The sequence below is a fragment of the Schistocerca piceifrons genome, chromosome 5 (genome assembly GCF_021461385.2).
Source record: "Schistocerca piceifrons isolate TAMUIC-IGC-003096 chromosome 5, iqSchPice1.1, whole genome shotgun sequence".
Classification (NCBI taxonomy): Eukaryota; Metazoa; Arthropoda; class Insecta; order Orthoptera; family Acrididae; genus Schistocerca; species Schistocerca piceifrons.
In genome coordinates, this window is record NC_060142.1 from 534,674,056 (window position 1) to 534,701,717 (window position 27,662).

Genomic DNA, 27,662 nt, shown 5'->3' on the forward strand with positions numbered 1-27,662 from the left:
AAGTTTTTCAATACGTTCATTAATTCGTAGCAACAATGCCATGATTGGATCCTCTGTGACATTACCTACTCTATTATCTGTGCTGTTTGATTGCGTACCTGCAATTGTCGCGTTTTCTGTAACCATTTGGTTATTCTGAGATTTACAAAAAGGTTTGCCAGCCGAATGTACACTGTCGGTCACTATTTCGGAATTAAATGGATCCGTCGTACTTTCAGTACACTGTCCATTTTCATTAGAAAAATTTCTCTGTACGTTACTTGAATTTTCTAAACCGGGTGTGTTAAGCTGGGCAGCGCTCATTACAATAGGGCGCTCCACGTCATCAATTGTCGTCAAATCAACAGAGGAGACAATTGAGTTCGTTTGTTCATCAGTAAGATAAAAATCATCACGAGTGGTTGGAACGCACTGATTGTCAGTGAACGCAGCATTGTCATCATTACACTGCGTGTCACAATTACTATCGGTTACGTTGTTTAAGTCGGTAAATTCCTTCATAATACCTCGCGATACACTATTCATAGTCTTTCGCGGCATTTTTACAATAGTCACAATTATTCACAAAAGAAATAAGCACAATGCAAAAACAGCACACAAATACAACAGAGCAACGAATTGCCGATGATCTGAGGAAAGAAAGTCACAAAATTAGTAAAAGCGTTGCGCCAAAGGCTAATTATATTTAAACAAATAAGAGCAGATATCTGGCTACGTTTCAGAAGATTCTCAACGAAATACGATCCTGGACCGGGTGTCGAAAAGTGTAACCTCCCCACAAAAATGAAAAAGATAATATTTTAAATGAGAATAGACATAGATCTAAGTGTAACCTCCTAGCAATTAAATTTAATGACAATGACAATTAAATAAAAATTAGCAATCTGACCCAGGTATAAGCTGCCCACAAAAATGTTAAGTCAATTCAATAAAAAAATGAAATCTCAGTGACAATGAAAACGCAAATAGACCGAAATGTCGATCTTAGGCCCTGTTCACTAATTAAACTGTAATTCTTACCTTGGTAAAAGTGCATCTGCTCTTATTTTTTGCCATAGCTTGGAGGAAATTCATTCCAAAAATTTTGAATTTAAGGGAAACTTTTCTTTAAGGAATAGCAAGGGAAATATTTCTTTCTTTAAAGGATTCTTTGTTAAAAAATTGCTTTGAAAACAAAATTATTTTTGGGGCGATTCTTGGACAAATTAGTTACAGTTAATTTACATCATTAGCTGAGCGCAATGCTGCTTCATTACCTTATTTAAAAAATAATATACCTCGTCCTGAATCTTGACCAGAGTGCCATGTCGACGCCCGCCGACTCCTCACACACAACTGAACTCTCTCGCATCTAGACCGCAACTGCACTCTCTCGTAACTCAACTGCAACAGCACTGAACTCTCCCATTGCTACCTCGCAACTGAACTACATGCTCTCTGGTCAGAGATTCTGTGGCTCGCCATCGCTGCCTATGAAACGTACGCGCTTCAACTTTCAATACATAAAAAGCGTTCTTACAGATGAAGAACGTCTAAGTATATGGTGTTTATTCTATGTGTCTAACGTTACTGGAACTGTCGTCCAGACGCCATGCACATGCAGCTTATCTTCCTCTTTCGGACTTTGAGAAAGGTCGAATCACTGACGCTAGAGACACAGAAGCAGCATCATACCGACTGATTGCACAAATTGTTGGCTGCAACGCAATGACTGGAGAATGATTTATGACGAGAGGGGCTCAAGACGACAGAGTGACAGGCTCGGTTCCTTCCAGAAGAACTGCTCCAAGAGAAGATAGTAGGACTGGTCGACTGGCGGTGTCGAATAGACGAATGATAACAGCTGAAATTCAGGTAGAGCTTACTGGCGCCACCACGAACCGTCGGGAAGAGATTACTCGAAGTTGAAACCTCAATTTACCACGCGTCATTTACCGCTAACATCATACCACAGAAATCAAAGACTTCAGAAAACAAAGACTTGCATGGGGTACAACTAGGGCAACTGATTGGCTATGGTGGTGTTCAGCGAAGAGTATCGGTTCCGTGTTTAGTGGCCAAATCAATGCCGACGTGTCTTCAGCCGACCTGGTGAAAGGTCACAGAAAGCAGCGATTCTAGAGACCGGTACCTTTAAAGCTGCTGGGATCATTTGGTGGGGAGCTACTAGATATGACAATACGGCTGGTTTGGCAGTTATTGAAGGGAGGCTAAATTCACGCCGATATGTAGCAAGATGCTGTTGTCATAGCCTTCAAGGCCGGTATAACAAATATAGAATAATGCAAGATCTCACACTTCAGTTTACACGTCTAACACCTTGACTGACCTGAATGGTCTCCTGATTTGTTATCCATAGAACATGTCTAGGATGGCACTGGAAGACAGTTACTTTCAGCACCCTCCAGGCAGCAGTTTTCGTGAACTGACACGTCATGTGTTTCAGGCGCGGCAGTAAATTCATTCACATGAAATTTGAAGGCCATTTGCTTCCATACGGCAACGAATACAAGAATGCATTGATACCTGTGGGGTCCACACTTCATACTGATGTGTTGACGGGAATCAGTTTCGAATGGAATGATAATTTAATCGTTTAGTGCCCATTTTGTAATGAACACTCCACAAAGTTTGCTTCATGGCATAACATCTCCTTTTTCCTTCAGCGTAAAAATTTTGAAATTTGTGGTAAGGTCTTATGGGACCAATCTGTCGAGGTCATCGATCCCTAAGCTTACACACTACTTAAGCTAACTTACGCTAAGGACAACACACACACCCATGCCAGAGGGAGGCGCCTCAGACCGCTCGGCTATCCCGCGCGACTCCGTCAGTGTAGTACGAGGCGTGTTTTTTAAGTAAGTACCGTTCCGAAATTTAAAAAAGACGTGCTAAGATATCTCAATAATTTTATTTTGACGTGAAAGCCTGTACCTTAATCTACTTTTCTACATAATTTCCGTCTATATTGAGGCACTTATCATAACGTTGTACCAGTTTTTGAATACCCTCCTCACAAAAGTCTGCCGCCTGACTTGTTAACCACTGCATCACCACTGTTTTGACTTCGTCATCGTCTTGAAGACGCTGGCCGCCCAGGTGTTTCTTCAAGTGCAGTAACAGATGGTAGTCACTGGGCGCAAGATCGGGGCTGTACGGAGGATGATCTAGAGTTTCCCATCGAAAAGATGTGATGAGATCTTGGTCTGATTCGCCACATGCGGACGGGCATTATCTTGCAGCAAAACGATGCCCTTGCTCAACTTCCATGGATTCTGGTGTTACGTAGGCCACCCATGTTTCATCGCCCGTAACAATTTGGCTTAAGAAATCATCACTTTCGTTGTGGTACCGCTCAAGGAAAGTCAATGCACTGTCTAAACGTTTTGTGCACATCCGTCAACATTTTCGGTACCCAACATGCGCACAATTTTCGGTAATTCAAGTGCTCGGTCACAATGCCATACAAAACACTACGAGAAACATTAGGAAAGTCATCCCGCAAGGAGGAAATCGTAAAGCGTCTGTTTTCTCTCACCTTAGTGTCCACTTCCTGCATCAACCTTTCATTAACGACCGAAGGACGCCCACTCCGTTGTTCATCATGCACATTTGTGCGCCCATCTTTAAATGCTCTCACCCACTTTCTTACCATTCCATCACTCATAATGTTTTCTCCGCAAACTGCACAGGCCTTTAGCACTAAGAAATATTATAACAGCCCGTACTTCACAGTCGGCGGGACTCACGATTATCGGAGGCGTTTTAAACACACAGTACACAACGTAAACAAGGAAGAATCAGACTGTAATGGCGTCAGTGCGTAGATTAAGGTACAGGCTTTTATGTAAAAATAAAATATTGAGATATCTTAGCACTGGCAACATTTTTTCGATTGTGACACTTTCAAATTTGAATAGAATATTTGTTCCTAGCTACGTGACCATATTTTAGCGAGAAACAGTTTTTCATAATTGGAAAAACATGTTTTGGAGTAATTTTTGTAATATCAGAAAATGACTGCAGTGCACATAAAATGAATACTATCATTTCAAAATGGAAAAGCAAATTATTAAACTTCTTTTACAGGACTTGCCAGAGGCGAAATTCTGAAAAGGCTATCAAGGCACAACCACAGTCTAAGACAAACAGTTTCGAAACTCTGTAGGACAAAGAGTGCAACCTTATTACAACAGCTTAAGCGATGCTAGCGCTCCAAGCGGTTTCCATATAGCTTAGTCACTAAATGTGGTGATGAATTTTAGAGCACGAATAGTAAATTTTATTAAAGAAATATTCCATCTCCTAGTAATGTCAATCCACTAAAATGTCAGTGTAGTGTAACACAAATAGCTCACAGTAGCAGAGCCGTAATCGTATCGTCAAAAATCGTTTAAGACGGGAAATGAATTGCAACTGGATGTCTTTAAATTCTGATACAACCTTGTGTACATTGTTGTTGTTGTTGTTGTGGTCTTCAGTGCTGAGACTGGTTTGATGCAGCTCTCCACGCTACTCAATCCTGTGCAAGCTTCTTCATCTCCCAGTACGTACTGCAGGCTACATCCCTCTGAATCTGCTTAGTGTATTCATCTCTTGGTCTCCCTCTACGATTTTTACCCTCCACGCTGCCCTCAAATACTAAATTGGTGATCCCTTGATGCCTCAGAACATGTCCTACCAATCGATCCCTTCTTCTAGTCAAGTTGTGCCACAAACTTCTCTTCTCCCCAATCCTATTCAGTACCTCCTCATTAGTTGTGTGATCTACTCATCTAATCTTCAGCATTCTTCTGTAGCACCACATTTCGAAAGCTTCCATTCTCTTCTTGTCCAAACTCGTTATCGTCCATGTTTCACTTCCATACATGGCTACACTCCATACATATACTTTCAGAAACGACTTCCTGACACTTAAATCTATACTCGATGTTAACAAATTTCTCTTCTTCAGAAACGCTTTCTTGCCATTGCCAGTCTACATTTTATATCTTCTCTACTTCGACCATCATCAGTTATTTTGCTCCCCAAATAGCAAAACTCCTTTACTACTTTCAGTGTCTCATTTCCTAATCTAATTCCCTCAGCATCACCCGACTTAATTCGACTACATTCCATTATCCTCGTTTTGCATTTGTTGATGATCATCTTATATCCTCCTTTCAAGACACTGTCCATTCCGTTCAACTGCTCTTCCAAGTCCTTTGTTGTCTCTAACAGAATTACAATGTCATCGGCGAACCTCAAAGTTTTTATTTCTTCTCCATGGATTTTAATACCTACTCCGAATTTTTCTTTTGTTTCCTTTACTGCTTGCTCAATATACAGATTGAACAACATCGGGGAGAGGCTACAACCCTGTCTCACTCCCTTCCCAACCACTGCTTCCCTTTCATGTCCCTCGACTCTTATAACTGCCATCTGGTTTCTGTACAAATTGTAAATAGCCTTTCGCTCCCTGTATTTTACCCCTGCCACCTTCAGAATTTGAAAGAGAGTATTCCAGTCAACATTGTCAAAAGCTTTCCCTAAGTCTACAAATGCTAGAAACGTAGGTTTGCCTTTTCTTAATCTAGCATCTGAAATAAGTCGTAGGGTCAGTGTTGCCTCACGTGTTCCCATATTTCTACGGAATCCAAACTTATCTTCCCCAGTTTTTCCATTTGTCTGAAAAGAATTCGGGTTAGTATTTTCCAGCCGTGACTTATTTCACATCGGTCAACGCCTGCTTTCTTTGGGACTGGAATTACTATATTCTTCTTGAAGTCTTCTTCTGTGTCATACATTTTGCTCACCAGATGGTAGAGTTTTGTCAGGACTGGCTCTCCCGAGGCTGTCAGTAGTTCTGATGGAATGTTGTCTACTCCGGGGGCCTTGTTTCGACTCAGGTCTTTCAGCGCTCTATCAAACTCTTCACGCAGTATAATATCTCCCATTTCATCTTCATCTACATCCTCTTCCATTTCTATAACATTGCCCTCAAGTACATCGCCCTTGTATAGATCCTCTATATACTCCTTCCACCTTTCTGCTTTCCCTTCTTTGCTTACAACTGGGTTCCCATCTGAGCTCTTGATATTCATACAAGTCGTTCTCTTTTCTCCAAAGGTCTCTTTAATTTTCCTGTAGGCAGTATCTATCTTACCCCTAGTGAGATAAGCCTCTACATGCTTACATTTGTCCTCTAGCCATGCCTGCTTAGCCATTTTGCACTTCCTGTCGATCTCATTTTTGAGACGTTTGTATTCCTTTTTGCCTGCTTCATTTACTGCATTTTTATATTTTCTCCTTGCACCAATTAAATTCAGTATTTCTTCTGTCACCCAAGGATTTCTACTAGCCCTCGTCTTTTTACCTACTTGATCCTCTGCTGCCTTCACTACTTCCTCCCTCAAAGCTACCCATTCTTCTTCTACTGTATTTCTTTCCCCCATTTCTGTCAATTGTTCCCTTATGCTCTCCCTGAAACTCTGTACAACCTCTGGTTTAGTCAGTTTATCCAGGTCCCATCTCCTTAAATTCCCACCTTTTTGCAGTTTCTTCAGTTTTAATCTACAGTTCGTACCCAACAGATTGTGGTCAGAATCCACATCTGGAAATGTCTTGTAATTTAAAACCTGGTTCCTAAATCTCTGTCTTACCATTATATAATCTATCTGATACCTTTTAGTATCTCCGGGATTCTTCCATGTATACAACCTTTTATGATTCTTGAACCAAGTGTTAGCTATGATTAAGTTGTGCTCTGTGCAAAATTCCACCAGGCGGCTTCCTCTTTCATTTCTTACCCCCCAATCCATATTCATCTACTACGTTTCCTTCTCTCCTTTTTCCTACTACCGAATTCCAGTTACCCATGACTATTAAATTTTCGTCTCCCTTCACTATCTGAATAATTTCTTTTATTTCATCATACATTTCTTCAATTTCTTCGTCATCTGCAGAGCTAGTTGGCGTATAGACTTTTACTACTGTCGTAGGCGTGGGCTTCGTGTCTGTCTTGGCCACAACAATGCGTTGGCTGTGCTGTTTGTAGTAGCTTACCCGCATTCCTATTTTCCTATTCATTATTAAACCTACTCCTGCATTACCCCTATTTGATTTTGTATTTATAACCCTGTATTCACCTGACCAAAAGTCTTGTTCCTCCTGCCACCGAACTTCACTAATTCCTGCTATATCCGACTTTAACCTATCCATTTCCATTTTTAAATTTTCTGAACTACCAGCCCGATTAAGGGATCTGACATTCCACGCTCCGATCCGTAGAACGCCAGTTTTCTTTCTCCTGATAACGACGTCCTCCTGAGTAGTCCCCGCCCGGAGATCCGAATGGGGGACTATTTTACCTCCGGAATATTTTACCAAAGAGGACGCCATCATCATTTATCCGTACAGTAAAACTGCATGCCCTCGGGAAAAATTACGGCCGTAGTTTCCCCTTGCTTTCAGCCGTTCGCAGTACCAGCACAGCAAGGCCTTTTTGGTTAGTGTTACAAGGCCAGATCAGTCAATCATCCAGACTGTTGCCCCTGCAACTACTGAAAAGGCTGCTGCCCCTCTTCAGGAACCATACGTTTGTCTGGCCTCTCAACAGATACCACTCCGTTGTGGTTGCACCTACGGTACGGCTATCTGTATCGCCGAGACACGCAAGCCTCCCCACCAACGGCAAGGTCTATGGTTCATTATTATATTAAAATATATTTGCATATTGCATTAATATATTAAAAATTATCCCCAAAACTAGTTGATACCCTTCATAATATGCTATGTATGCTTCTGTAAAGATTGGAACACATGTAATTCGAAGTGCAGTTTTTTTATTTATTCATGTTTGAAGAAGTTTGAATGTCTTTAAAAAACTTTTCTTGATGTTCATGTTAATCCTTTCTGGTAATTTAGTCAGTAACACAATCTTCTGTTGTATTTCTTTAACGTCAGTGTAATTACAACGATCAAACTGTTTTTGTTTACATCATTTCAAGTATAACATGTATCCATATACATAATTTACTCAGTAACACAATCTTCTGTTGTATTTCTTTAACGTCAGCATAATTGCAAACGCTCAAACTGTTTTTGTTTACGTCATTTCAAGTATAAAATGTGTCCATATACATATACTTAATATGTATTTGGAATGTGCAACATTGTTCCTTCAATAAATGTTTTAAAAAAATACAACTGATCGTTTATATGCGTGCTTGTCACGTAGTTTCTGATGCTTTGGGCCGACTGTAGTTTGTTTCACTAGTTGTTAGCGGATTTCGGACTCATTTTAGTACATTCAACACTAGACACAATTTTTACATTCAGGAGATTATGTGATACTTTTTATAAACGCTTCTTCTTATAAACGCCCTTTTAGCTTTGTCCTTGCTTCTGTACCTTCCGTGTGCCTATCATGTTTATCTTTACTGCTTTCCAGGTTGAAAATACATATACCGCTTCAAGAATCTCTTTCCCAGATGTAACACTTAGTCCTCCATGATGTCCACCTGTTAGGCCTTCTTCTTATTTATGTGTCTTTCTTAAACTACAGCTACCACATGTTCCATTACAATTAGCACAAAACCAAACTCCCGTTCACTTTCGCCTACCACTGCTGAATCATCAGTTAACTGAATTGTGCTAACTTTCTGCACTTGATAAACTACAGTAGTCCTTTACCTCTCTCATTCGCTTTTAAAAGTACAAAAAAAATGGTTCAAATTGCTCTGAGCACTATGGGACTTAGCTTCTGAGGTCATCAGTCCCCTAGAACTTAGAATTACTTAAACCTAACTAACCTAACGACATCACACATATCCATGCCCGAGGCAGGATTCGAACCTGCGACCGTAGTGGTCGCGCGGTTCCAGATTGTAGCGCCCAGAACCGCTCGGCCACTCCGGCCGGCTTTCAAAGTACAAAATAAACATCAGCAGTGACAAGGAAATTTCTTGTGTTCTACCTTTCCTCCATTGGTTTTGACTTCTTATATGAATCTGTGAGAACATACTATTAAAAATCGCTTTGAAGAAAGGAAGTGAGTAAGTTATCCATCTTTCTTTGTTATCGGTACCACACTGTCTAAAAAAGGGAAAACATTTTATTTCATCCTACATTGTAAAACACCTTTCCATACCTACGAAATTAATATACATTTCAATGGTTTCCTCTGCAACTTCACACTGAGGTAAAACTGTTTCTGGAATGCCTCCTCCATCTTTCTGTACTAAAACTGAAATTTGTTAGACATTCTATATTATTATTGTCGCCCTCCTAACTGAGAATCCATTAAGAGCTCTCATAGCCAGATGTAGTTCTTTTGATGAATGGTTCAAATGGCTCTGAGCACTATGGGACTTAACATCTGTGGTCATCAGTCCCCTAGAACTTAGAACTACTTAAACCTAACTAACCTAAGGACATCACACACATCCATGCCCGAGGCAGGATTCGAACCTGCGACCGTAGCGGTCGCGCGGTTCAAGACTGTAGCGCCTAGAACCGCTCGGCCACTCCGGACGGCTGCAAAAACATACCCGTATGTAGGTCTATACTTTTTTGTGACGTTGAATTATGAAACTAAGCAGTTCCTACTGAAAAAGCTGTCGATGTTTATCTGCAATCGGGAAACGCCCAGACATTTTTATACAGCAGTAACATCATGAAATGTTTAAGATTTTACTATTCTCATTCTGAAGACACTTCGAGTGAGTGGAAATGTTAAACATTTTCTCGCATGCCAGAAAGTATAACTAGTCATCCTGAAATAAGCATGTTTTTATTCATAACATTACTGACTTCCCTCTCGGCATCATTTGGAAATGGAAACAAAGATATTTCTGGATTAGATGTGTGATTGGTGCTACAAGTTATAGCATCATAATAAGCTCCACAACATGAACAAATTTTTAACTTGGCTCTTCCTCTCCTAAATATATACACAACCGTTTCGCAGTATGTTATGTTTATACAGGTCAGACGCTTGGCGGCGCTGCAATAGCGAAGTTGCAGAAAATCTCTGGGAGTTTCTTGGCACGTATGTTAGACTCGGGTACAACGCTGTCTTCTACACCAAACGAGTATTATCGAGGGATGAGTTTCTTCGAGGCGAATAGGCGTACGTATGCGAGGCTTTTGATTTACCATTTAATTGGATCTCCCCTTCCGATCCAAATCCTGCAATAAGTACCACTGCCTACGTCACGTACTTCCACAGGAAAATGCAGGTGCTCCGTCTAGTTGTGTCCAACCGTAAGTACACAACAGAAACAGTGTATTATCTTTGTTGAACTTGAGGTACATTGTATTGTCCTCCGACACGCATTTGAGTGTGTCAATAAATTTTCGTATGGGTTTTTGAACTTTCGAATGGACGGCTAGTTTCATATGCTGGCAGTAAAGAAATGCGCTACGTAGGCAATAACAGAATGAATTAGTGCTTTGAGAAAGTTCGCTTCTTAATACAAATGCACTCCCAGTATGAACCACACATGTAGCTTGTCGGAACAAAAATGTATGTATATTGCCTGATATACAACAATACTACGGAGATAGACAATACAACCAGCTACGTAGCTATATTGTTGCAGTGATAATAGTAAGATCCTTATCGACTTTGTTTTAACGGTGAAGTGCTTCTCGGTAACTTCATAAAAATTAATTTCACTGTTTCATGAAAGCTGTTATCTCAATATTTTTGAGCAAAGATGTTAATGCTGGTACAGGCTAGAGCTTTGAAATTTGTTCTCAGTTAAATTCAAATTGTAATCAGCCTGCCTTAAATGTAACGACTTTCAAATAGTAAGCAAAACTGTTTAAGGTTAATTTCTCTGCTTCTATTGTCGAGTGAAGGCCGCAAGTAATCAACGTTTCTAACTTAAACGTAATGGTTGCCTGTGCGCCATTACGACGAACGAAAGACAATGTCCAAAAGAATCTCCATATCAGTTTTCTTATATTATTATCCTCTTAATTAACTCACATGAAGAGAAATGAAATTAAGGAACACACAATTACTTTGTGAAAACCACTTACATACATCGATCTCCACAAGAGAAGTACGTAGCTTTTCGCTTCCAGAATAGGAAAAAAGAGAATTAAGACCACTGTTCTTTAGCATCACAGACATAGTTCAGTGTCGCAGGTTTTATAGAATGTGTTCTCTCCGGGCTACTGCAATACATAGATAACACATAATAACATTTATTTTTCCGTACACTATTTGAACTAAATTTCAGCATTCAATCATTTTCTGCAATTTCAATGTTATTTGTTACTTTGGGTAATCGACGTTTTTCTTTCTCTTTAGTTCTTACACTTTGTTCATGGGACGGACTTTTAAAAGAATTTTTCCAATTCGTGTACACATTGTTTAAATGGCTCTTAGCACTATGGGACTTAACATCTAAAGGTATCAGTGCCCTAGACTTAGAACTAATTAAACCTAAGTAACCCAAGGACATCACACACATCCATGCCCGAGGCAGGATTCGAATCTGCAACCGTAGCAGCAGCGCGTTTCCGGACTGAAGCGCCTAAAACGCCTCGGCCACAGTGGCCGGCTCCTCTCAGTATTTCACTTTGTGTGCATCCTTTTAATCACCCTCCATAGCGTCACTAGAGTCTCAAATGGTCTGCAACAGAAATTCAAGGAGGCAGGTCTTAATGAAATAGTAATAAACAAATAAAAAGTGAACACATGATGTGTAGTGGGGCGATCACTCTGTTGTAGAAATAATTCAAAAGCCAAGATCGCTTAAATACTGTTTACTGGATGACCGGTTTCAACACACTAAAGGTGCCATCATCGGATCTGTGAAGATGTAAAATGACAGGTTTGAGGGAGGGCTTACATGAGTTACACTATATACATTACTATTAGTACAGTACCACATACCTGAATGTGGCTTAACATTTATAAACCATATGGATATAACGAGACATGAGGCAGACCAGCTGATATAAAATCATTGTCACAAAAATAAAACACGACTGCTCTCATGGTCATTCTTTTCCATCAGATATGTAAAACCGAAGTCACAAGATAAAACTACTTGGTACATGACCACTGCTCGACTGACAACGGTCGGCATGACACTGCCCTATTCTGCGCAGGTTTACCTGCTGCGATTCTAGTGGTTCATAACCGTCCGGCTGACCCAGCAGTGCACACACAGTCCCAGGCTATAACCACTCATTACTACTACAATGTCCTCAGCTCGTGGTCTTGCGGTAGAGTTTGCATTTCCCGCGATAGGGGCCCCGGGTTCGATTCCCAGCGGTTCAGGGATTTTTCCTGCCTCGAGATAACTGAGTGTTGTGTCGTCTTCTTCATCATCATCATTCATCCCTATTACGGTCGGAGGAAGGCAATGGCAAAACCACCTGCGCTAGAAGCTTGCCTAGTCGGCGGTGCGGGTCTCCCGCATCGTCCCCTACGCAATACAACTTTACTATTACTGCCAATCAAATACCCATGCACAGAACACTTTCGAATGCACTTACTGTGCATACTATACATGCTGTGCATACTATACATACTATGAAGTACGTCAATTACAGAGTAAAAGCATCTGAAGCAAAGGCATTATCCATATTAGCGTCATACAAAACTACATATTATAATTTACCCTTATTCATATACGGAAGTCAGGAATTTACATATAGTAAGCTATTCATAACACAACTTAGATACAATGTGACGAGTGATTAAAACCTATATGCTGGGCTTTACCTGTCTGGGCACTACGGTATTAGGTATTGTAAATGCTAAAAAAGTACTAACGTGCTACAAAAGGCTCTCACCATCTATACACTCATTATGAGTGTAGTACGGTCCGACTATGAAAACTTGCATAGGCACATGAAATTATGGGAGGCCAGGTCAAAACAGTTTTTAGCAGCACTCTGTAGGTGGTTTTCCGAGTATAACAGACACACAACACCAATCATAGTTTGTGAACAGGCCGCACAGGATCTCTAGAGCACCGCATCAAATATGTGAAAGAAATTGTTCCGCCGATTCTAACTGGTCGTTCAACAATTCGCATGGAAACCTCTTTCTGTTTTTGTAAATTTCGATGTTTTCCAAAACGTTGAGTTTGCTTCCTTTAGGTGCTTTATGCAAGATTTTCATACCTTATTGCATATCAGTAATTTTATGGTTAGAGTTCCGCAGGTGGTCACCCAAAGCGGACTTACTGTGGGCACTCGTGTGCTCACGATAGTTCGTAAAAAACGATCACCCCGTTTGCCCCACATAAAAGCCTTCACACCCGTCACATTGCAATCTGTATACTCCTGTGTTTCTACATTTATCGGTGCTGTCTTCAATCGTATGCCCCTGTGTTTCTACATTTATCGGTGCTGTCTTCAATCGTATGCCCAAGTTTCGAGCGCAAACTATTTTTCATGCTAAATGCCAGGACCACGCCGGACTTACGAAACTATCGGTCTATCTTGTCAGAAAACGGGCCTTGATATGTCATTGGAACGTACTTTTTACCCTTACTATTGTTAGATGGCCTTTCCTTCTTATCCCTGCTTTTTTTAAATTTTTGTATACAACCTCTCCACCATGGCCACATCATAACCATTGCTACTGGCTATAAGTTTGAGAACTTCTATCTCTTGCCTAACGCTGCTCCGACGCAACGGCAGCTTTAAGAGCCTATGTATCATTGAACAAAAATAGGACTTTTTATACTTAGATGGATGGTTGGATTGCGCATGAATAACAAGGTTGTAGCTACTGGTTTCCTGTAAATTCTAAACGTATGACGGCCGGCTGCATTAGTAATAGTGAGGTCAAAGTAGTTAATACTATTATTACTTTCAACTTCTACTGTACATATGATCTGCTTACGCATAGCATTCAGCGCATTTAAATAATCATTGAAGTCCTTTCTATCATCTATCACGTGGACTATAATGTCATCTACATATCTCTTGTAATAAACCGTTTTCTCTCTTAGCGCTATATTATCCCTGAATAACTTACTTTCCAGGCTGTTTATAAATATATCGGCCAGCGTAGTAGCTAGGCAATTGCCCATTGCTAAGCCGTCACGCTGACTGTAATACTTGTTATTAAACTGATAGCCGTTAAATGACAGCGACGTTTCTAATAGATCGACAAATTCCACAAGTCCGGCCTGGCTCAGCTTACAAAGCTTTATGAAATTATTCTTAACCACTTCAAAACACTCTTTAATTGGAATATTAGTATACAATTTTTTTATATCAAAACATGCCAGACATGAGCCCTCTGGTACTGTTACATCCGTAAGGAAACTTTGCCAACTCATATCTATTCTTTAAACTGTAAGAGGTTTCAAACACATATAGTTATTTCAACTTATTATTAAGATATTTGCTCAACTTGGCATTAGGAGCTTTCCTTCCATCCACAATCGGCCTAATGCTTTTTTCTACTTTGTGAGTCCTAACCTGGGCCCTAAAGTTACGTAATTCGACTGCCATCATTTTTAAATCACGCCTAGTTTTATCATCCAGCAAAAAATGTGACCGATCTATTGCTTTCCTAACTTCCGTGTTAAACTTATTAATTGGATTCTTAGTCATTTGCCTGATGTTGTTTTTGCGAAAAAAAATTTCTGGTTTGGAAACAGAGCTTCCCGAATGATTACTGTGGCCTTAGACTTATCTGCTGGGACCGCAATAGCGCGATTTTCTACCAATTTTTGATTCGTACAATGCAATGTATTACATTCTTTACTTACCTGAGTCCGGAATTTCGTACTATCTTCCAATATCTTAGCTACCTTGGTAGCTGCGGCCAATACTTCATTCTCTTTAAAACGTGCTACTTGTAACGCTATTCTCGTTTGAGCAATGACTTCGCTAACATGCTTAGAGCTACAATTTTGGGGAATACTGTATTGCAAAGCTTTGCTAAGCAACTCCTCTTCTTGTTGACTAAAAACGATATCTGTTAAATTCACTACTCGTTCTGCAAATTTTATATTAGGTATATTAGGTATTTAAGCGATATTGGCTTTTGAATTATTTATAAAATAAAAAGTAGTGATAGTTTGCTGTAAGCTTCTCTACAAGGCACGCCACGATTTAGCGTAAAGTTTTCTTTCATCCTTGGAATTTTGGTTACTGCATTGTTCGACTTTTTCCGAGATCTACATCCATTGACGTATAGTGGTTGCAGTTGGCGGATAACAGAAAGTCGTCTCCGTGTGTCTCTAAAGTCTTTATTGTTAATTTTTTGAATATTTAGAGACCTATAACTCAGTATTTTAAAACTGATTTTACATTTTACAGTTTTCATCATGCAATAACAAAAACATTTGCATTACACAAGCGAATATTGTATTCAGCAAAGAAAAGTCGAAGTTATAATAACGAATTAAAAAGAAAATTAACAAAATATAAACATCAAATTAGTTGAAGAAAACGGACATACAGGCTGTGGGAGAAGCTGTTCATATCAATTAGGTATTTCGGCGCCATTTCCTTGTCGCTGGGTTTTACGGCTCCTAGCCGCAACAGAAAGCTCCATTAGTTATCTTAGTTTTCATTCATTGCGGGATTTACGTTGCCCGCAACCCCGTCACACAAAATACCTATCTGATGACCAAATTTTCCCGCGGTAGGTGTAGATGGCCCGGAGTAGAGAGACAATTAAGATACGAGACTAAGTTAGGGTAACGACTACTGCTATATATATGTGCCACAGGACGCTCTGTTTAGACATCAGCTTCTCAGTTCCGAAACTGTAGCGACTCTCACTAACCACCATGAAGACGTTCTTCGTAAGTACCAAGTACAAGTTTAGTAAATTTTAAGACAATATAAGATGTGATTTTGGTACTCTTTTGCAGCTTTGTTCAGTATCGTGTCCTGCTTGTTCCATTACAAATTCAGTACATGAGGTAAAAATACTCTTGTAAAAGAGAAACGAACAGATCGTGCAAGGACACCCGAAGCCGGTGGCTAGCCCCCCCCCCCCCCCCTCCGCCCCGCAAAGCTCACAGCAAAAGGAAAAAATATGGTGTAATCAGCTGTTTTTCTTTCAAGAAAATCATTTAAAAGTCGGTATTACTTAGGTTTTTGATAGGAGCAGAACTAGAACTTTGTATGTCGCCACTCGTCTTCCAAATCATTAGAATTACTCCATACTCCAACGGCTTGCTAAGCCCCGCGCCCCCCCCCCCCCCCCAAAAAAATAAAACTATAGCAGTAATCAGCAGGAAAGTTTTCCTGGCCCTCCTTTGGGAGTTATCATCTTCGACCTGGTTTTCTTTCTGCAGGTGTGATAATCCACGGACCTCGCACTCCAAACACCACCTGTGATAATCACAAACCTGAGGTCTGAGTTACTTTCGCATCCACTATGCTCACCAAGTCTTTCCCCGAGCGATTTCCATGTGATTTTGGGTGGCAAAAAGCTCTGTTCGAATGAAAAGGCACATCACGCAGTGCACGAATGGTCGCATAGTTCTCACATGAAATCTTATTTACCGGAATTCAGTTGCTTAGTAAGAGTTGCCGACGTTGCATTGGACGATGGAGAGATCATGGCGAAATGTGTTTTATCCTGCACGTGCACATGAAGTAATATATTTTTAGCATTTACGGAATTCATGGTCGTTAGTTTAGACGTTAGCATATCATATGAATCATTGCAGGAAACTGCAGTTCGCTTAGAGTCAATTTTAGTCTTCCACAATCCTGTATGTACATCAATAATTTCAAAAGTTGCCATGCGAAAGTAGCCGGTAGTAACTGCATGAAATAGGGATGCCTGTGGGTCAAAAGGGAAAAAAATGAGTAAGTGGCATGAAAAACTCTTTCAGTTAGCACCGTGTCACTGCTGTAGAAACTTGATCCTACTAATACAAACAAGAATTATCGAGGAATATGTACTAGTTCGTATAGCCAAATATGTAGAGTGATAATATGGTAAACAAGGAGGGAGCCACCTCCACATAGGGTATTCACACATAATTAACATCCCTTGCTCTGGTGCACAAAATGGTTTTCAGAAACAACGCACAAATCGTTAAGGTATGAAACCATACGACTACAGACACACGTTTCGGATGCACATTCTGTACGCCACATTCCTCCTCTATCGTTTCTAACTCCAAGAAAAGACTGTGGATGTTTTGTTGTTAAGAGAGACTATTGCATTTGTAGAGATAATGACTGAAAAACAATATATGAACGTGTTTGTTGATGAAAACTTGTCTCCATGGCGTCGCTTGAAAAAGCTGGTTGACAAACCAGTCGCGTTATTTACTGCCTTACTTATTTTCGTTTCTCGTTTCTCTTTGTTCCTTTTAGTCATTGTCGTACTACATTGCAGCAACGTCCTTATCGAATACGAGTTTTGTGAAGTTCCACGTTTTACTATTGTTAGTCATTCTCACACCTGCTTCAGTGAGCGATCCCATAGACATTTCAACTTGCTACATTCGATGATGCTATTATGGCGAGCGATTGTGCTCAAAAAAGCAGCCCGTTGCTTGCTGTAATTCTAGCGTCTCCTGTGTTTACTGCGGAAGGCAAATTGTAATAGCATTAACAAGGTCAGATGGGTATCTCAGATCCAGCATAAGTTAACGGTAAAATGGACAGCATCACTGACGACTATTTCAAAGTTTGGCCATCGTATGCCTCTGGAATGTCAACAGGTTCCTAACCAGAGGTTACAGGAGTGGTGGGAGATCAGAACACTTTCTGGATTGTGGGATTTGAAGCTGAAGAAACAGTTACAGAGTCACAAGAATGCATAAAGTAAAGAAAACAACTTTAGATATTCAGTGTACGTGGTAAGTGTTCCTTGATCCCCACGGTTGTTAATGGAAAATTTTTGGAATTATTTTTGTTTCGATTATGGCGCTTAAAGACTAGTTATTTACATTCAGTTCCATCTATGCAAAATCGTTTAACTATCCTGCGCATTGTAAGCTCTACCTGCACTCGGAACAAGCTGTGACCTTCGTATAATTTACTAAAATGTGCAAGCGACTTTAATAGTCATTCTAATAATAAAACTATACTGTCCTTTTACATATTACAACCAGCACACTGTAAAGTTTTGTTGTACGTTGAATTTAATTCTCTTTTAGGACATTGTTGGTTTGTTACGCGAATATTTTTACTTAGATTCATTTAGAAATAGTTGTCTGTCTGGTTTGTCTTTGAAACCAGTAACTTCTCTGGCGTACGTCACATATTTTAAATGATTCAGTTAAAAAGTAGTACAACCATGGTACACGTCACAATACTTGTAATGATAAAACTATAAATATTTTAAGATCTTTTAATATATAAGGCGGCCGGTGTGGCCGTGCGGTTCTAGGCGCTACAGTCTGGAACCGCGTGACCGCTACGGTCGCAGTTTCGAATCCTGCCTCGGGCATGATGTGTGTGATGTCCTTAGGTTAGTTAGGTTTAAGTAGTTCTAAGTTCTAGGGGACTGATGACCTCAGATGTTAAGTCCCATAGCGCTCAGAGCCATTTGAACCATTTTTTAAAATATATAAACAATTTCGACGCCAGTGGACGAAAATCAAGAATTTTATAGGGTAAAATTTACACACTTTTGAACCAAGCAAGATCTATCGCTCTCGTATTCGTTGAATGTGATGGAAAAGCCCCGCTGTGGTTCAGTATCCATTTTCGAAAGTTCCTCAAAAAGCGAAGGGAGCTTCTACACAGATTTAACCGAAGTGAGCGCCTCATTGGTAAACACAAGTTGAATGAAGCAAAACTGAACTTAAAGAGAGTAATACGAGAAACTTTTATTAAATCCTAAAGAAAAATTATGTCTAGAAAATCAGCTGCTATGTTAGGCGATTAGAGCCCTTGATCATACAGGTTTCTTTCAGTTTCTGTACTAACCACAAAACAATCGCTTCTGTGTTTTATATTCATCTTACTATTAGGTAAAGTATGTCGCCGTGCGTTGCGAATTTCAACTTATGATCAGGCGACTACTACAATTAAATTCTATTAGTTTAGTGATGTGACATTCTGTGGGATGGTGCTAATATTTTGCTCCTGGTATTCTTGCCACGTTGGTTGCCTAATAAATGGAGGATGAAGAATTACTGGCTATTGCACTAGTAAATTTGTAAAATAAAATACATGGCGACTTGATTTTCGTTTTGTTCTGCGTCACTTGTTACTTACCTGCTGTTGGTGCTGCATGCTGTTGTTGAAGTCCTGAAGTTTTCCCTATAGAGCTTCAGGGGTAGTTTAAAGCGAAAAAAATTACATCAGACTAGTTGTAGGCAAGACAAATGCCAGGATGAAATTGACAGACGGAATCCAAAGAAAATGTTCATTATTTTCCGAGGAGGTAGGGGGGTTGGGGTTGGGTTGTTTGGGTAAAGAGACCAAACAGCGAGGTCATCGGTTTAGGGAAGGCCGGGGAAGGAAGTCGGCCGTGCCCTTACAAAGGAACCATCCCGGCATTTGCCTGGAGCGATTTAGGGAAATCACGGAAAACCTAGATCAGGATGGCCGGACGCGGGATTGAACCGTCGTCCTCCCGAATGCGAGTCCAGTGTGCTAACCACTGCGCCACCTCGCTCGGTCCGAGGAGGTAGGTTAAAAAAGCATAGTTCAACCGATTGTTGGAAACTGCTCGTCAGTGTAGGAGACTCACGAGCTACGATTGCTACAGAAGATAGAGAAAATTCAAATAAGAGACAAGCGTCTCAGAGGTTTCACCGATCTCTATTGGCAGATGGTAGCGGAGAACCGTTGTGCGCTACCGAGAGATTTACTGTTAAGGCTCGGAAAAAGCAAGTTCCAAGAAGAATTATTACCTGCCACACATATCTCGCGAAATAACTGAGGCGAGAAAATCAGATAAATTCGATGCCTTACCATCGGTCACAGACAGCCATTCTTCCCGCTCATGACTCTGGAGTGGAGCCGTAAATGTGAGAAGTGACAGTGATCGTCGCCTCACATGCAGGCACGAGGCGTCTGCCTGTGTCGTCTTCACAAATTTGATATCCACCATTTCCTTCGTCGGCCTCTGTCTTTTTTTCGAATCTTCGTTCATGACTTCCTGCGACAGCCTTTCATGTCTCACTCTGTTCACATCTGCTTCCCAATATCTCTGAATTCAATAATCTTCTCATTAAAAGAACATACTTTCGTTTCATTATGAATGTTTTAAAATCCGATTAGTTTCCTTCTTAAGCCGCCCTTCATTCCCTTCAAGAATATCACTTGGGCTGCTGCTTGTATTTTGTTGTCATCTGTCTTTTTATTTATCTGCCTCTTGATTCCATGTAACATTGTCGTCATAGTTTTATAACATTTGGTTTTTTTATACTTTTAGAGCTTTATTGTTAACTTTTTATTTAGTGTTTTGGCCTTTGGCATACACCATACAGGCAGTTCATATTTACAAGAAATATAAAGGCGTTGATTGAAAATTGGTGGTAGAATATTTGTTTGTTTGCATGCACACCAGAAGTTGTAGAAAGAACACGCATAGTTACAAACCACTAGTTGTAGAACACTTTTATGCACTCAGTTCTCAGTGATATGGTGGTGTAGACGTCTATACCTGCGGCAACCGTGAATCTGTACATCTCTTAGAAAGTCCGGAGTCCTGTGTTGCCAATAAAGTTGTCGTAGAGTTTGGGAACGGATGACCAAGGTGCACAAGTTCTTATAAAACGATTGTAGTACTTCCATATAGCCTGGGACGTCCACAGAAAAAGTTATATGCGTCGTCTTCTTCTTCGCAACAGCGGAAAGGTATATCGACGATGTGCAGCCTATGAAGATGTTTACGGAAACATCCGTCATTAAACCTGAGTCTGGCTGTTAGAAAGGCGAGTTTCCTAAGCACTGAATTTATGAGACTTCGTGGAACAGGAGACCGCCGGATGAATTATTACGTCCTTCTTACCTTTGTGCCTTATTTCCTCTCAATTTCGTTGCTGGGCTTCTGTCATGCGTCTGTATAGGACATACAGATAATCCGAAGTTTTTAGATCAGATGGTGTGACCTGCCGAGGCAGCTTCTTTGGCTAACCGGTCATAGCTTCATTGCCAGTGATTCCACTGTGTGATTTCACCTAAGCGAAATTAATGGACTTGCTTCCTCCACGCATTAATTCCAACATTTTGATAATCCTGTAGGTCTATACAATAGAGTTTTCAGTCAAACTGGTGCTAAAAAGGTACTGTTAGAGCAAACGAAGGGTCACTGAAGTGAGTAGGAAATACGATGCTGTCATCCGCGAGCAGAAACGAAGTGCTTCTAGCGTCGCGGTCACATTACTTGCCTCTGTTGGTTATTTGAGCAACCCAGACTTCTGTAAACATGGTAAGCAGTCACGCTTCCGACAGAGTATCTGGTTTTGGAGCCATGTGCATAGATATGTATTACTTCTTGATACTGACTTAAAAATTGCACCACAGTTAACTCAAATGTTCTGTTTATTGTTCCACATACTGCGTTGCATTTGTGTAACTTAAAATCTGCATCATTATCATGCTCATAGATCATGATGCTATCCTTGATATTTAAAATGTGATGTATGAACAATCATTTTGTTGTTAATCACTACCAGTGACTGTACTGAGTATTTGTCAAAAATGTCATAAATTTTGCTTTATGTAATGTGATTTTAAGATTGAATTCGTGCATATTTGGTTTAGCCAATGCACTACTAGTTTGAGCTCCTCTGTACTACCTCGTATCGTCAAATATAGGATTATCAATATCTCTACCCATTTATCCTCAGTTGCCTCTTCAATTATGCTTTATCATATAGACAATAAAAAATCATGTGGATACATTAAAAAGCACAAAAATGACGTGTAAAAAAACACAACAATTTAGTTGTAAATATTTAGAAAATAAAAGGAGCTGCGAAGAATCACTACAGATCTGTTGTCAAAATACGTGTGATTAAATAATTATGTTTGGTGCACACAAATGAAACATCCAGTTTCAAAAGATGGAGTTATTACTTACGTATATGATAAAGCATAATGCAGATCAACAGTAATCGAAGTACCCTCCTGTACATGTGTTATGATGACTTCCAGATTGTAGATGTAGGTGTAGAAAGATAACGATAAGTTTGCATTATGTTGACAGCTGTTGGTTGTCTTGGTGGGTGCGGCCATTGCGGAGGAAACAGTGAAGGTGGAGGAGAAGCCCGTCACAGTGGTGGCCAAAACGGAGGACAAGATGACGCCTGTGGTGGCAAAGGTGGAGGGGGAGGGGCTGGAGCTCGGCTCCAGGACAGGCGCAGTCGACATCGGTGAGAGGAGCGCCGTCCCAGCAGCCCCCATTTACCCGTGAGTACCAGTCCATTCATCTGCCACTGCACTTCATAGAGTTATTTCTTAAGAACTTCTACAGCGACCACTATCAGAATGGAAACTTATCTCTACCGTGCCCCAACCGTTAGTAGATAGAATATGGTAGACTCCTTTCTTGTAACAATATCTTTTATATCTTCTCACTGTTTCTTACGTAATAGAGCTTAAGGAATGGATGAAATATGTGCGGTACTTTACAGGCGGTCTTTTCTTTTTCTTTTTTTTTTTGTAAGCCAGTCGCTGTGGCCGAGCGGTTCTAAGCTCTTCAGTCCGGAACCGCGCTGCTGCTACGGTCGCAGGTTCGAATCCTGCCTCGGGCATGGATGTGTGTGATGTCGTTAGCTTAGTTAGGTTTAACTAGTTTAAGTCTAGGGGACTGATGACCTCATATGTTAAGTCCCATAGTGCTTAGAGCCATTTGAACCATTTTTTTTTATTTGGCTATGATGACGGGACAGTTGCTTTGTGACAAAGGTGCACTTCATACACTAGTACATTAAATCACTTGACAACAAGATGTAGGTTACGCTACATAAAGATATGTGAGAGCTGGTGCGAGTGGTGGGTATCTGAATAGATAATTTCTCCATTAAAGCCATTCCAGCTAAGCAGGAATGGCTAGAGGGCAAATATAAGAATGTAAGACAGATGCCAAGTACAAGAAAATTAGAGACCTTTCGAGAAAAGAATACCATCTGTACGAATATCAACAGCTCAGTTGGGAAACCAGTCCCAAGCGGGTGATGTACTTGAGGGAAATATTATGGAAATGAAAGAAGACGTAAATGAAGATGAGATGGGAGGTACGATACTGCCTGAAGAACTTGACAGAGCACTGAAAGAAATAAGTCAAAACAAGGCTCCGTGAGTAGACAGTATTCCCCTAAAACTACTGATAGCCTAGGTAGAGCCAGCCACGACAAAACTCTTCCATCTGGTGAGCAAGATCTATGAGACAGGTGAAATACCCACTTGCTTCAAAAATAATGTAATAATTTCTACTCCAAAGGAAGCAGGTGCTGACAGGTGTGAAAATTACCGAACTATCATCTCAATAACTCACAGATGGAAAATACTAACACGAATTCTTTACAGATGAATGGAAAAACTGGTAGAAGCCGACCTCATGAGATCAGTTCGGATTCTGTAGAAATGTAGAAACATGCAAGGCAATACTGACCATACGAAATAACTTAGAAGATAGATTAAGGAAAGGCAAACCTAGACTTAGAGAGAGCTTTTGACAACTTTGACTGGAATACTCTCTATCAAATTCTGAAGGTGGCAGGGGTAAAATACAGGGAGCGAAAGACTATTTACAGTTTGTACAGAAGCCATATGGCAGTTATAAGTGTCGAGGGGCATGAAAGGGAAGCAGTGCCCGGCGGAGGTTCGAGTCCTCCCTCGGGCATGGATGTGTGTGTTTGTTCTTAGGATAATTTAGGTTAAGTAGTGTGTAAGCTTTGGGACTGATGACCTTAGCAGTTAAGTCCCATAAAATTTCACACACATTTGAACATTTGGGAAGCAGTGGTTCGGAAGGGAGTGAGACAGGGTTGTAGCGTATCCCAGATGTTATTCAATCTGTATATTGAGCAAGCAGTAAAGAAAACAAAAGAAAGATTTGGAGTAGGAATTAAAATCCAGGGAGAAGAAATAAAAACCTTGGGGTTTGCCGATGACACTGTAATTCAGTCAGAGACAGCAAACGACTTGGAAGAACAGTTGAACGGAAGGGAGGATACAAGATGAACATCAACAAAAACAAAACAAGGATAGTGAAACTGTCGAATGAAATCAGATGATGCTAAAGGAAATAGATTAGGGAATGAGACACTTAAAGTAGTAGGTGAGTTCTGGTATTTGGGCAGCAAAATAACTGATGATCGTCGAAGTTGAGAGGAAGTAAAATGTAGTCTGCCAATGGCAAGGAAAGCGTTTCTGAAGAAGGGAAGTTTGTTAACATCGAGTAAAGATTTAACTGCCAGAAAATCTTTTCTGAAAGTAGTTGTATGGAATGTAGCTATGCATGGAAGTGAAACGTGGGCGATAAGCAGTTTAGACAGGAAGAGAACAGAAGCTTTTGAAATGTGGTGCCACAGAAGAATGATGAAGATTTGATGGGTGGATCACGTAACTAGTGGGGAGGTACTAAATAGAACTGGGGAGAAGAAGAATTTGTGGCACAACTTGACTAGGAGGAGGGATCGGTTGGTAGGACTCGTTGTGAGGCTTCAAGGGATCATCAGCTAAATATTGAGGAAAGCGTGGAGGGTAAGAATACGCAGATTCAGAAGGATGTAGGTTGCAGTAGTTACTCGGAGATGAAGAGGCGTGCGCAAGATAGGGTAGCATGGGGAGCTCATCAAACCAATCTCTGGACAGAAGACCACAAGAACAACGCAGAGAAGGGTGCGGGCTACAGCGGTCTGGATATAACCTCCTGTCTGCTGGATACATGAAACGGGGCGAGGGAGTAGGGAGGTACTGGTCATTGGGCTCGTAAGTGTATGTGACTGTCTCACCATGCTGTGATGCTTTGCAGGTAAAAAATAAAAAATTATAATAAAAGAAATAAAAAAAATGCTGTGAAATGTCATGCGTGACAAGAATGACGGATTTGTGTTTATTTAGCTTCTGGGACACAGTGATAGTATTATACAGGGTGGTCCATTGATAGTGACTGGGCCAAGTATCTCAAGAAATAAGCATCAAACGAAAAAACACAAAGAACGGAACACGTCTAGCTTGAAGGGGGAAACCAGATGATGCTATGTTTGGCCCCCTAGATGGCGCTGCCATAGGTCAAACGGATATCAACTGCGTTTTTTTAAATAGGAACCCCCATTTTTTATTACATATTCGTGAAGTATGTAAAGAAATATGAATGTTTTAGTTGGACCACTTTTTTCGCTTTGTGACAAGACGGCGCTGTAATAGTCACAAACGAATAAGTACATGGTATCACGTAACATTCCGCCAGTGCGGACGGTATTTGCTTCGTGATACATTACCCGTGTTAAAATGGACCGTTTACCAATTGCGGAAAAGGTCGATATCGTGTTGATGTATGGCTACTGTGATCAAAATGCCCAACGGGCGTGTTCTATGTATGCTGCTCGGTATCCTGGACATCATCCAAGTGTCCGGACCGTTCGCCGGATAGTTACGTTATTTAAGGAAACAGGAAATGTTCAGCCACATGTGAAACGTCAACCACGACCTGCAACAAATGATGATGCCCAAGTAGGTGTTTTAGCTGCTGTCGCGGCTAATCTGCACGTCAGTGGCAGACAAATTGCACGAGAATCGGGAATCTCAAAAACGTCGGTGTTGAGTATGCTACATCAACATCGATTGCACCCGTACCATATTTCTATGCACCAGGAATTGCATGACGACGACTTTGAACGTCGTGTACAGTTCTGCCACTGGGAACAAGAGAAATTACGGGACGATGACAGATTTTTTGCACGTGTTCTATTTAGCGACGAAGCGTCATTCACCAACAGCGGTAACGTAAACCGGCATAATATGCACTATTGGGCAACGGAAAATCCAAGGTGGCTGCGACAAGTGGAACGTCAGTGACCTTGGCGGGTCACTGTATGGTGCGGCATTATGGGAGGAAGGATAATTGGCCCCCATTTTATCGATGGCAATCTAAATGGTGCAATGTATGCTGATTTCCTACGTAATTTTCTACCGATGTTACTACAAAATGTTTCACTGCATGACAGGATGGCGGTGTACTTCCAACATGATGGATGTCCGGCACATAGCTCATGTGCGGTTGAAGCGGTATTGAATAGCATATTTCATGACAGGTGGATTGGTCGTCGAAGCACCATACCATGGCCCGCACCTTCACCGGATCTGACCTCCCCGGATTTCTTTCTGTGGGGAAAGTTCAAGGATATTTGCTATCGTGATCCACCGACAACGCCCGACAACATGCGTCAGCGCATTGTCAGTGCATGTGCGAACATTACGGAAAGCGAACTACTCACTGATGAGAGGATTGTCGTTACACGCATTGCCAAATGCATTGAGGTTGACGGACATCATTTTGAGCATTTATTGCATTAATGTGGTATTTACAGGTAATCACGCTGTAACAGCATGCGTTCTCAGAAATGATAAGTTCACAAAGGTACATGTATCACATTGAAACAACCGAAATAAAATGTTCAAACGTACCTACGTTCGGTATTTTAATTTAAAAAACCTACCTGTTACCAACTGTTCGTCTAAAATTGTGAGCCGTATGTTTGTGACAATTACAGCGCCATCTATCAAAAAGCGAAAAAAGTGGTCCAACTAAAACATTCATATTTCTTTACGTACTACACGTATATGTAATAAAAAATGGGGGTTCCTATTTAAAAAAAACGCAGTTGATATCCGTTTGACCTATGGCAGCGCCATCTAGCGGGCCAATTATAACGCCATCTGGTTTCCCCCTCCAAGCTAGACAAGTTTCGTTCTTTGTATTTTTTTTCGTTTGACGCTTATTTCGTGAGATATTTGGCCCGATCACAATCAATGGACCACCTTGTATAGTCGCCTACCTGTGTAAAACGTTAACAAGAATCACGCAAGGCATTTGGAGAAGGAACTGGTGTATTAAACGTGAACAGGGTTCTTGTATTTGGATCGTTTGCTAGAGTACACAACAGAAGCTGAACTATGATGATGCAATACGGAAAAGTTTTGCTGTGAACTGTAGAAAGAAGATCGAAGGAACACATTTTTCGCCACCTCTGGATGTGTTTCAGACAAGAGATGTTTGTCATTTTCAGGACACCGTACCCTTCCTACTACTGGCCGTACTACGTACCCCTGGCAGCGCCGTCGCAGCTGGCCCGCTCGGACTCTAACGGAGTGGTGACTACAGTGCCCTACTACTACCCGTATGCCTACACGTATCCCTACTACACGTATCCGTACGCACCTGTAGTGGCGGCGGCACCCGTGCCTGCCCTCCGTGTGCTACCTGCCTGGAAAAAGTAAGGGACTGTGGTGGGCTATCAGCACCTGCAAACCTCAGTCAGATAGCCAATTACACTGTGTGATCTATACACGCATACAGTGTTGTGGTGCATCATAATTACATATACATGTAACGCCACCTTCATCAAGTGAATAATAACATCCTACTGTATAAAATAATTGCATCATTATGTAACATTTCCATGTAGAGAGCTGAGATATGATCTGATGTGCAAAATAAAACTTCAGTATATTTACAAAATTTTTATTGCAAAAATTTTTGTTTCAATATGCAAAATCTACTTCTGAACTTTTAAGCAACGACATTCCTA

General features: G+C 40.8%; 1 protein-coding gene across 1 annotated transcript in view; it reads left to right on the forward strand.

The window, feature by feature from the left end:
* The window catches only part of LOC124799123, a 96,409-nt gene extending 69,058 nt beyond the window's left edge, over positions 1-27,351 (forward strand). The window contains exons 4-6 of the mRNA XM_047262660.1: positions 18,102-18,111; positions 22,112-22,314; positions 27,141-27,351. Coding sequence (XP_047118616.1) covers positions 18,102-18,111; positions 22,112-22,314; positions 27,141-27,351 — 424 coding nt within the window. The remainder of the gene's footprint in view (positions 1-18,101; positions 18,112-22,111; positions 22,315-27,140) is intronic.
* Positions 27,352-27,662: the final 311 nt, after the last annotated feature.